General features: G+C 47.4%; 1 protein-coding gene across 5 annotated transcripts; it reads right to left on the bottom strand.

The window, feature by feature from the left end:
- Nucleotides 1-508: 508 nt before the first annotated feature.
- Nucleotides 509-11704, bottom strand: LOC114457412 (tubulin beta chain-like). Of its 5 annotated transcripts, XM_028439182.1 has the most exons (7): nt 11584-11704; nt 10927-11003; nt 9541-9649; nt 9347-9457; nt 9008-9252; nt 8215-8820; nt 509-779 (listed from the first exon to the last, which is right to left on the bottom strand). In XM_028439182.1, exons 2-7 carry the CDS (start codon nt 10981-10983, stop codon nt 570-572), a joined length of 1338 nt encoding a protein of 445 aa, XP_028294983.1. In that variant the 5' UTR covers nt 10984-11003; nt 11584-11704; the 3' UTR covers nt 509-569. The 5 variants fall into 5 exon arrangements, with proteins under 5 accessions (XP_028294983.1, XP_028294980.1, XP_028294982.1 ...); XM_028439179.1 differs by lacking the exon at nt 509-779 and having other exon boundaries at nt 6995-8820; XM_028439181.1 differs by lacking the exon at nt 509-779 and having other exon boundaries at nt 6995-8820; nt 11660-11702.
- Nucleotides 11705-12100: the final 396 nt, after the last annotated feature.

Below are 12100 nucleotides of genomic sequence, written 5' to 3'. Positions count from 1 at the left end.
TGATAAATTTTGACACCTTTGGAGCTAGGTTGGCATTTTTTGGGTTAGGTGGAAGGATGTAGTGGTGTTAGGTAGGGTTAAGGTTAGGGTAACAAACAAAACTTAATGACAGCCTCCATTTGACCTTATTCATGCTAATGACAAATGTCATCTGTTAATATAATATAGAATATTTGTATATTATGTCCATATATTAAGAATTTTATTTCATTGAATGAATTTGGGAAAACTTAAATGCAATCTTTTCAGCACTAGCGCGGTTGTGGTTGTGGATTTAATAAAACTTTGACACACAAGCAAGAGCTTGAGAGTTTAATCACATAAGCTGACCTCAGTTAGTTCAAACAGTTGTGTAGTGTGTGGACCTCAGTAGTTAATAATCTGGTGTTGCAAACTAAAGCGGACAGGACAAATATTGTTGTGCAGATTAAGTTTTACTCTAACAAGTAACCAGTATCTGAATTAGGACTTTGAAGAACATCAGCATAAATAGGAATAAGTGAGGAAATAATCAAAAAGATGCTTTTATTTCTGATAAAGCATGGAAGTAATGATAAACAATCTCAGCCTCACTCCACTTCCTCTTCTCCCTCCTCCTCTTCATTCTCGTCCTCCTCGGCCGTGGCGTCCTGGTACTGCTGGTACTCGGATATTAGGTCATTCATGTTGCTCTCTGCCTCTGTGAACTCCAACTCATCCATGCCCTCCCCGGTGTACCAGTGCAGGAAGGCTTTACGGCGGTACATGGCATTGAACTGCTCGGAAATTCGCTTGAACACCTCCTGTATGGCGGTGCCGTTTCCGATGAAGGTGGCCGACATCTTGACCCGCCTATATGCATTAAATCGAAGAGTTACGAATGTAACTATGGTTCTATGAATCCCGAATGACCGCCAGAGGCGGTGCTGTAAGCACTGAATATTCCCCTTCACGCATGCGCAGTGCGAGTATGTATACCAACAATGTCACCCATGACCCCTGGATGACCCAGAGGAAGTTTATATCTTCCGGTATCACTCCAGGGTACTTTCCTACAGAATCTTCTCGCGAGCACACAAGGGTTCTGAGTGACAAAGAGCTCTGGCGGTCATTCGGGATTCATAGAACCATAGTTACATTCATAACTCTTCGTTCTATTTCATCCCTGCTGACCGCCAGAGGCGGTGCTTTAAGCACTGAATGACTTATACCAGAAAAGTCAAGAAGAATCCTGCTTACCACCCTTTAGTGTGTAGGGTCAGAGGACTCTGGCCGAAGGACCACAGCCAATGGATGGGGTGTGGCTACATTCACCCTGTAGAATATGGAGAAAGTGCATGGCGACGCCCATGAGGCCGCAGCACAGATGTCCTCCAGGGGCACTCCCCTCAGGGCAGCCCATGACGTAGCAACACTCCTGGTAGAGTGGCACCGCACACCAGATGGGATGAGACGGTTACTTGCCCGATATGCATGGGCAATCACATCGACAATCCAGTTGGACAGGCGCTGCTTGGAGACAGCACCACCCCTGTTAGGGCCACCAAAACAAAGAAAGAGCTGATCGGACCCCCGAAAACCTACAGTAGCTGCAATTTAGGCTTCCAGGGCGCGCACTGGGCACAACAGGTCAGACTAAACCTCTGGCTCCACGGAAGAAGGGTTGAACCGTGCCAGCTGAATGGGCTGGTTGAGGTGAGCACGGGACAGCACTTTAGGGAGAAAAGCTGTGTTCGGCCACAGAGTGACTCCCAAGCTGTCCGAATTCCACCTCAGACATGTGTCGCTGATTGACAGGACGTGCAGCTCACGGACACACTTTGCGGAGGAAATGGCCAGAAGGAACGCAGTCTTAAGGGTAACCCACTTCAGCGCTGCTCGTGCCAAGGGCTCAAACGGTGGAAGGCGCAATGCCTCCAGCACCAGGCGAAGATCCCATGCTGGAGTCCTTGTGGCTCTCGGAGGATGCAACCTCCAAGTTCCTCTCAAAAAAAGGGACACCAGCTTGTGGCTACCAATCGTGCCATTGTCGACCATTACATGTCTGCAAGATATTGCTGCAACATAGACTCTCAGCGTTGAATGAGAGCCCTTTGTCCAGAAGGGACTGGAGAAAGTCCAGAATAGCTGGCACAGGGCAGTGCACAGGGTCCACCTCCCGCCTTGTACACCAGTCGGAAAACAGTTTCCATCTGTTCTCATACTGGAGGCGAGTACACGGTGCTCTTGCATTCATTATAGTATATCTAGCTGGGTCGGCACAAACGCTCAGGAGCGTCTCGGGCCCCCCAGTGGCCAAACGCACAGTTGAAGGAGTTGCGGATTGGGTTGCCAAATCCACCCGGCCAGTTGGGACAAGAGATCCCTCCTGTCGGGAAGGCGCCACGGTGCGACGTGACAGAGGCTGTGCAGCAGCGGGAACCAGCTCCTTCCTGGCCAGAAGGGAGCTACAAGCAGGATCCTGTGGCCCTCCTGAAGGACCCTGTGGAGTACCAGTTGAATCAGAGGAAACGGAGGGAAGGCATACAGTAGGTCATCCGGCCAAGGATGAGCCAATGCGTCCTGGCCGAGAGGACTGGTTGTCTCGGCCAAGGAGAACCACAGAGGGCAGTGGGTCGACTGCTCCGAAGCAAAGAGGTCCACCTCTGCCCTGCCGAATATGCTCCATATAATGTTTGTTACCTTCGGGTAGAGGTGCCACTCCCCTGACGGAGGTTTCCGACGGGAGAGGAAGTCCGCCAAGTGGTTCTGCTCTCCCGGTATATGCATTGCTCGTATACTGATCAAGCGGGGGGCTGCCCATGTGAGGAGCTCCCTTGCCACTTCCAGCAGCCGTGCAGACTTGGTACCGCCCTGATAGTTTATGTGATACACTGTAGACGTATTGTCTGACCGCACAAGGACATGCTTGTCCCTCAGATGCGACAAGAAGTGCTTGAGAGCTAGGTGAACCGCACGCAGCTCCAACACATTGATGTGCGCACCTTGGTCTTCCACAGGCCAACGCCCCTGGGCCGTCCTGCTCTGCCACACCGCACCCCATCATGAAGGGCATGCGTCTGTGGTAACGGCCTCCCTGCGAGATGGAACGGAGCCTATAGGAACGCCTCTGAGCAAGTAAGCCCTGTCCCTCCACGGAGCCAGGGCGCAAAGACACTATTGTGAGACCTTAAGCCTCCCGCTCCTGTGTCGCTTGACATCCAAGTGAAAACTGTTCAGCCACCTCTGCAGCGGGCGCAGAGACAGCAAGCCCAGAGGAACTACCCCCGAGACTGACGTTAGCTTGCCCAAAAGGAGGAAAGAAACATAAGTCAGCCAGCGGCCCTCCCTGAATAAGGCGAGCTGGCGAAAAATACCATCCACACGATGGGGGGAGGGTTTTGCCATCATAGTTACACTGTTCACTAAAACCCCAATGAAAGTTGTGACCCGGGATGGCACCAGGCAACTTCTTTCCACATTCACCTTGAGTCCAAGTCGTGCCACATGGGACAGGAGACGCTCTGTGTCTTGTGACGCCTGGACCCGGGATGGAGCACAGATCAGCCAGTCGTCCAGGTATGGGAGAACCTTCAAGCCCCGAGACTGTAGAGGGGCTAGGGCCGCAGACACACACCTTGTGAAGACCCTTGGGGAGAGAGAGAGGCCGAAGGGCAGCAACCATAACTGCCAGGGGCGGCCGAGGTATGCGAAGCGCAGAAACTGCCTGTGTTGCTGAGCAATTGGGACGTGAAAGTACGCATCGTTGAGGTCTATCGATGTATACCAGTCCCCTTGAGCCACCGTTCTGAGGACATCTGCTGTGGTCAGCATGTGAAAAGGGATGACCTTCAGAAATTTGTTCAACCCTCTGAGGTCTAGGATTGGGCGGAATCCGCCTGTTTTTTTTTTTTGTCACTAAAAAGTACGTTGAGTAGAACCCCCGGTGACCTGACCCAGGGTCTACAGACTCGATGGCGCCCTTGGCCAGGAGGGCAGACAGCTCCTGGTCTAATGCGAGAGCCTTTGCCGGGTCGCTGATGGATGTCATTCTGACCCGGCCGAATGTGGGGGGCCGACGGCTGAATTGAAGTTTGTACCCGTAGGCTAGGGTGGCGACCACCCACGGGTCTGAAGCATGAGTAGCCCACTGTTGGAGCTGCTGATGAGAAAAATGTCCGACCGCCGGCCCCAAAGCCTCAATCTCTGCCCTCCCGGCCCCTCAGGGCCCTAGTGGGAGGGCGGAAAGGCTCCGGAACTCGAAATTGTTTGGGGGGCAGGCGAGCAGAGCCCCGAAAATCCCGGACTGGTCTCCGTGCGGGACGCTGAGCTTGCCGGCCGGGGGTCTATCAGGAGGAGGCATCCGGCTAAGCCCGGCAAGCTGTTGCCTGGTTTGCCCCGCCTGGATGGTCCGTTCCAGCGCTTCCTGGGCTGCTGGACCAAATATCTCACCTGGTTCGACCGGGAGGCTGCGCAGCATTCTCCTGGCTGCCTCCGTTAAGTTTGACTGGGACAGCCAAACCTGACGATGAGCTTGGACTAAGATGGACATTATTCGCCCAAGCTCTCTGGACATGAGCCCAAAAGCCTTCAATGAGGCATCACAGAAGGTGACCGCATCGGCATGTACACCGCCCTCCTGCAGTGAGGCTGAGAGGGCCAACATAAGGTGTGATAGGGAGTTTCCCATGCAACCAGCACGTGCTCCAGCATCATAAGCCCTCGTGAGAAGGTCATCGGTTATTCGACACTGGGGTCGAGGACACCTAGCATCCCTTCTAAGTGGTTCATCTGGGGACCGAATAAGAGAAGCGATGGCAGGCTCGATGGGCGGAGTGCGATCCAGGCCGGCCCCCTCTGCATCATGCATGGCTGCCAGGGTCCGCCCATCTGCAGAGGGACGGGAGCGAGCCTTACTGTCCCTCCAACAGGACTGCAACTCCCTCAGATAATCCTCTGAATGAAGAATAGCGAAAGCTGTGGGGGCAGGCCTGCGCCTGAAGAAGGCGCTTGCAGATGCTGCCTCTGCCTGCTGTGGGACAACTGTGTGCAGCCGCTGTAGAGCCAGGCGCATGACAGCGCGCATGGAGTTGTCTTCCACCTCGGCCCCTGAACTGTGATCCGAGGAGTGGGAGCCCTGCTCAGACACCTGGGATCCGACATCCAAATTCTCCCCATAATCACAAAAATGGCTAGCCGAAGCAGCCAAAGAGAGTGTATCTTCCTCAGGCAGCAGCGTTGGCATTGGGGGAGAGAGTGCGGCATCAGCCACCAGGGGAATAACCGGCTGGCTGTCAGCCAGCAGGGATCTCATTTGAGCCAATTCAGCAGACAGCTGCTCAACTTTAGATGATAACCCACTATGGTCAGACTTCGAGACTTCGTTCTCTTCCTGGAGGGGCAGCTGCCGCAGCCTCTGCCCTCCTCTTGGAGCGTGTCTGACGGGTTGGAAGTGGCTCCACCCCCGCCAACCTGGCAACCCCGGCCGCCCGAGGCAAGTAGCTGAAGTTCATGCAGGGATTGCCTGACAGCGTCTCCCCCAGGTGCTCAGGGCCAAGGCATGTGGGGCATAGGTCTTGGCTATCCTCTGGCTGTAAAGAAACCCCACAAGATGTGCAGATATGTGAGCCATCCATCATAGCTTCACTGAGAAGTCACTGATTCCAACACAGGTATTCAACAAAGGGAGGGGGCGCGCACGCCGCCTGTCTGGTATCACCCTGCACTCCTCGGCTTAGCCTGAGCGTGGATGCCGTAGGTTGGGTGAGTATAGGGACCGTATACTGGGGAAGGGAGCGCGCACGCTGCCTGCACAGTAGAGGCCCAATATACTAAACAAAAAACAACCACTGTACTGTGGTCCTCACCCAAACTGGGTTCTTTAACAGAAAATGACACTAGCTTAGCCGGTGAAGCTAATGTAAACAAATCCACGCTGGGCTCCGGGCGTACCCACCAGCAAACAAATAAAGTCGGCTAGCTTAAATTTCGGGAGTAGGCTGCTGAAATGCAGTCTTCACCGACCATCTCTTTCATTTTTATAAAGACAACCGTTGATCTGCCGAATAAGCGGCAACTTACCTTGTCAGCGTGTGTCGTCGGGACCAAGCACAAACCATATGCTGGGGGGAGGCGGCGCTAACGCGGCCTGTGCCAACAGAGGTTGCTAATAGGTTAAGCTACCGCTACCCAAACACTCACCGTCGCAGCTCCTGGAGAGCGAATGCACGCTGCTCCGACCTACCACGGTCACGGAGCTACTAGCGACGGCAGCTGTGTGCACAGTATTCCAGTAACTGCACACGAGAAGAAAAAAAGGAAAGTACCCTCGAGTGATACCGGAAGATATAAACTTCCTCTGGGTCATCCAGGGGTCACGGGTGACATTGTTGGTATACATACTCGCACTGCGCATGCGCGAAGGGGAATATTCAGTGCTTACAGCACCGCCTCTGGCGGTCAGCAGGGATGAAATAGAACAAGCTTTTAATCACATACAGCCTGCAGATGCCTGTGGCTTCTTAACCTTTCTATCTTTGCGTGGTTTTCTTACCTTGGCTCCAATTTGGTTGCCGCACTGTCAAGCCTGAAGGTGAACAATCTCTCACATTTTTGTAGTGTCGGATATAGCTGAAAAAAAAGAGCTGAAGAAAAAGAGTTGAACAGACGCTTGAGATGAATGAATATAAGTGGAGAGAAGCTTCAGATCTGGTCAATTTTCACTGGCTGATGTCTGTCTCACTGAATGAGAATTGTGGTTGTGAGCTCGCTGTGGGCAAAGTAACCAGATAAAATCAATAATATACAGCATTATAACTGTTGAATTACAGACAGAAACCACATAAATCCACTTAATTTGTTTTCAAATTATGAAAACAAAACAGCTGAATATCTGCATCAATATAACTTTCACCTTTTAAATGACACTCATTTTCTTCACTTGTTTCAAATGGTTGGCGGAAATATACAGAAAATGTCAGATTTGCTGTTACCACCAATCACAGCTTCAAGGATTATTTACCAAGATGAAGATAAATCAAGAGATGTCCACATTAAATTTATTATTAAATTTCCATAACATTATCAAATCAAAGTATGTCCTCTCTGACACCTCTGACACCACCTGCTTTCTGACTTTGTCCATTCTATTCAAAAGGACTGGTTACAGTTTAAATAATGCTGCTAGTTAATATGTAATTACAGGACTGGTCCTGGTTGGTTCTAGTCAGACTGCCCTAAGCAGGCCAGATACCACAACACACTGATAGTACACAGCAAGGTATCGGCCTGAGGAGACTCTGCTATGTTTTGACTATTGCAATCAGCAACATACATAACACTGAGACAACAGACAACCAATTACACTTACATTCACTCCCAATGGGCAATTTAGAGACTCCAATCAACCTAATAGTCATGTTTTTGGATTGTGGGAGAAAGCTGGAGTACCCTGAGAAAACCCACGAAAGCAGGAGGAGAACATGCAAACTCCACACCGAAAGAACCAGTGTCTTTTTTTTTTTTTTTTTTTTTTTTTTTTGTAGTGTTGTTAGGTAGGGTTAAGGTTAGGGTAACAAACAAAACTTAATGACAGCCTCCATTTGACCTTATTCATGCTAATGACAAATGTCATCTGTTAATATAATATAGAATATTTGTATATTATGTACATTATAATAAGAATTTTATTTCATTGAATGAATTTGGGAAAACTTAAATGCAATCTTTTCAGCACTAGCGCGGTTGTGGATTTAATAAAACTTTGACACACAAGCAAGGGCTTGAGAGTTTAATCACATAGGTTGACCTCAGTTAGTTCAAACAGTTGTGTAGTGTGTGGTCCTCAGTAGTTAATAATCTGGTGTTGCAAACTAAAGCGGACAGGACAAATATTGTTGTGCAGATTAAGCTTTACTCTAACAAGTAACCAGTATCTGAATTAGGACTTTGAAGAACATCAGCATAAATAGGAATAAGTGAGGAAATAATCAAAAAGATGCTTTTCTTTCTGATAGAGCATGGAAGTAATGATAAACGATCTCAGCCTCACTCCACTTCCTCTTCTCCCTCCTCCTCTTCATTCTCATCCTCCTCGGCCGTGGCGTCCTGGTACTGCTGGTACTCGGATATTAGGTCATTCATGTTGCTCTCTGCCTCCGTGAACTCCAACTCATCCATGCCCTCGCCGGTGTACCAGTGCAGGAAGGCTTTACGGCGGTACATGGCATTGAACTGCTCGGAAATTCGCTTGAACACCTCCTGGATGGCGGTGCTGTTTCCGATGAAGGTGGCCGACATCTTGAGCCCACGTGGTGGGATGTCGCAAACGGCCGTCTTGATGTTGTTGGGGATCCATTCTACAAAGTAGCTGCTGTTCTTGTTCTGCACGTTCAGCATCTGCTCGTCCACCTCCTTCATGGACATGCGACCGCGGAACAAAGCGGCAGCGGTGAGGTAGCGGCCGTGGCGAGGGTCGCAGGCGGCCATCATGTTCTTAGCACTGAACATCTGCTGGGTGAGCTCGGGCACAGTGAGGGCGCGGTACTGTTGGCTGCCACGACTAGTGAGAGGAGCAAAGCCAGGCATGAAGAAGTGCAGACGAGGGAATGGGACCAGGTTGACGGCCAGTTTGCGGAGGTCGGCGTTGAGCTGGCCAGGGAAGCGAAGGCATGTGGTAACACCGCTCATGGTAGCAGACACCAGATGATTGAGGTCTCCATAATTGGGCGTGGGGAGTTTGAGCGTACGGAAGCAAATGTCATACAAAGCTTCGTTGTCAATGCAGAAAGTTTCGTCTGTGTTCTCAACCAGCTGATGGACAGACAGTGTGGCGTTGTACGGCTCCACAACTGTGTCTGACACCTGGACAAAAAATGTGCAAAGTTAGGGATTTAAAAACGCTAATTGGGAATCCATTATTATGCCTTCTCAACCAACTTATTCTCTACTAATAAAAATAATTCAAAGAAGCATCACCACAATTGTTATAAAAATGTTGTTGGGTGGATGTGATAGAACAAAAGATTACACAAAAAGGTATTAATTGTACCTTAGGCGAGGGAACGACACTGAAGGTGGTCATGATACGATCAGGGTACTCCTCACGAATCTTGCTGAGGAGCAGAGTCCCCATACCAGAGCCGGTACCGCCACCCAGGGAGTGAGTGAGCTGGAAACCCTGCAGGCAGTCGCAGCCCTCTGATTCTTTTCTCACTACATCCATAACAGAATCCACCAACTCTGCTCCCTCGGTGTAGTGACCCTTTGCCCAGTTGTTAGCGGCTCCACTCTGACCTGGAAGGAAAAGTTCATTACTCTAAATAATTTTTGTATTACAAGGGCCAACTTTTTCAGGGTCATATGTACTGAGGGTAGCTTGTGTTTTTACCAAAGATGAAGTTATCAGGTCTGAAGATTTGTCCAAAGGGCCCGGAGCGCACAGAGTCCATTGTTCCAGGTTCCAGATCCACTAAGATGGCCCTGGGCACATACGTTCCACCTGAAACTCAAAAGCACCCATTTTCAGAATGTACACCAAGAATGCTCTACACTAACTTTTTAAGAAAAGTGAGTATTACTGACCTGAAGCTTCATTATAATAGACGTTGATGTGTTCCAGCTGTAAGTGGTTGTTTCCATGATACGTCCCTGTTGGGTCGATACCATGTTCATCACTAATTACTTCCCAGAACTACAGGCAGGATGATGGGACACAGAGACAGAGTGAGGTGATTTATTTGTCTTCTTTTCTCACTTATGCTATTCATTGTCACAAGATGATAAAGCCTATCCCAGGTTATTATGAGAGGTAAAGGACATATAGTGACTTATCGCGCTATATACTATTGCTTTACATACCATCCATCACTGTAGGATGTTGAGCAAGTCCCTTAACCTTAACTGCTCATGTTGTACATTGCTTTGATTTATAATTTCAATTTTGGTCAAGTGTGCATCACAAAAAGGACACAACACAAATACTATCATTGACATTCTTATTTAAGCCATGTTGATTCCTGGTAGAGACAAATAGCCGACTGCTTTTAGATGGATGCTGGCAGTTAAAACACATGCAACACTTTACTTAAAATCTGTGTAAAGCAAATTCAGCCATTTTCTTCTAAACACATTAAATAGGTTATAAATGTCTTCTTTAAAACTTGTATAAACCCACTGAATCATTTAAAATGTAATAGTGGAGCTAGGCTTCACAAACTGTCTTAAATTTCTGTGTTAAAGATTTGATGGGCGGGTCAGAAATCATAGCTGCGTTACTTAACGGATTCATCATCAGCATAAATCCGACGCTGCTGCTGAAGCAACCAAACTTCCAGCATGCGCAGTTCGGCCCCTATCCGAAAACAAACCACATATTTGGATTCTGGGAATAAAACGCGTACGCTACTAGTGCCACATTTTCCATAAAATCAGCACTTGTGTTGGATTAAAAATCCACTATTTGACCAGCACTAAGCAGCTGGTCCAACCTTAAATTTGAGGCGATGTGAAAAAGGCAAGCTAAGCTATCCCAGTTACTTTAATCACCAGAAATGTTTAGGTGGGGAGAGCATGCACTGAGGCTTCCTATTGGCTCATCAGTCCAAAAATAAACATGAGAACCAAGGATTTTAAAATCCTCCTTCCTCATTGGCACTAGTTCACTAGTCAACTAGTCCACTTGTCAATATCTTACTGTTATCCATCACGTTTACTAGTAAGGTAAAAAAAAAAGTCTTGCGCTAGTTTACTAGTGAGCATTTCGACCTTCACTAGCAAATTAGTAAATAACTACGGTAGTTAACTAAAAACTTTAACTCATGATAGTCATGATCACTGAAATAGCTTCCCTATAGCCCGGTGTAGCTTTACATTGACCCGCCTATATGCATTAAATCAAGCTTTTAATCACATACAGCCTGCAGGTGCCTGTGTTTTCTAGACCTTTCTATCTTTGCGTGGTTTTCTTACCTTGGCACCAATTTGGTTGCCGCACTGTCCAGCCTGAAGATGAACGATCTCTCGCATTTTTGTAGTGTCGGAAATAGCTGAAAAAAAAGAGTTGAAGAAAATTAGTTGAACAGACGCTTGAGATAAATGAATATAAGTGGAGAGAAGCTTCAGATTTGGTCAGTTTTCACTGACTGATGTCTGTCTCACTGAATGAGAATTGTGGTTGTGAGCTCGCTGTGGGCAAAGTAAGTTTATTATTAAATTTCCATAACATAATCAAATCAAAGTATGTCCTCTCTGACTGATTGTGTGTATCTCTTTACTCTCTCCACCTGCTTTCTGACTTTGTCCATTCTATACAAAAGGACTGGTTACAGTTTAAATAATGCTGCTAGTTAATATGTAATTACAGGACTGGTCCTGGTTGGTTCTAGTCAGAAAGAACCAGTGTCTAACCCTCTAACCACTAGGCCACCGCGCGCCCGGAAATGCATGCAATTCTTGTTTAAATGTTTTTATGACAAAGTAGTTAGAAAGCGCTTTACAATATCAGGTCATTCACATAGGATTATCACTGAATAGGTCAATACATTTACAATATTATAAAACAAGCAGTATTTACTAAATAGCAGTATTTACTAGTCTTTAAAGTGTACAAAGTTACAAGAAACTCACTTTAATTACAAAGTTTGCTCACTGAGGACATCGGCTGGTCAGTATTTACCGGGTGTTTTTAGGATATTCGATCTACCTTTGTGGATTCTCTTTGTTGTGTCACTCCTGGAGATTCTCTTTCTGTGTAGATTTTGCTTTGAGTTACCACGACTACCTGTCAACATTAAGCGGTTCTACAAAGCTCCTTTTAATGACATCACGGTCTAAAAAATATTGTTTTATTGTACCACATGGTATATTTGAATGTTGGATTTGATGGGTTGTTTTTTGGTGTTTTTTTCTTTTTTTATAATTGTTTATTTTTCTTTAATGATAATAAATGGTTTTCTATTGTTGTCAATTGTATCTGGTACTTTCACAAAAGCTCACAAATAAAGAATGAAAACAAATGTACCAATCTTACTTTTTTATTATTATAATTATTTTTCATTTTTGTAACATACGTTTTAAAAGCTGTATTATGGATGTGCCAAAATAAATACAAAATGCAGCTTAAAACGTTCAGCCCCCCTGTAAC

The sequence above is a fragment of the Gouania willdenowi genome, chromosome 24 (assembly GCF_900634775.1).
Source record: "Gouania willdenowi chromosome 24, fGouWil2.1, whole genome shotgun sequence".
In the NCBI taxonomy this organism is placed as follows: Eukaryota; Metazoa; Chordata; class Actinopteri; order Blenniiformes; family Gobiesocidae; genus Gouania; species Gouania willdenowi.
This window is presented reverse-complemented; position numbering and strand designations above follow the sequence as displayed.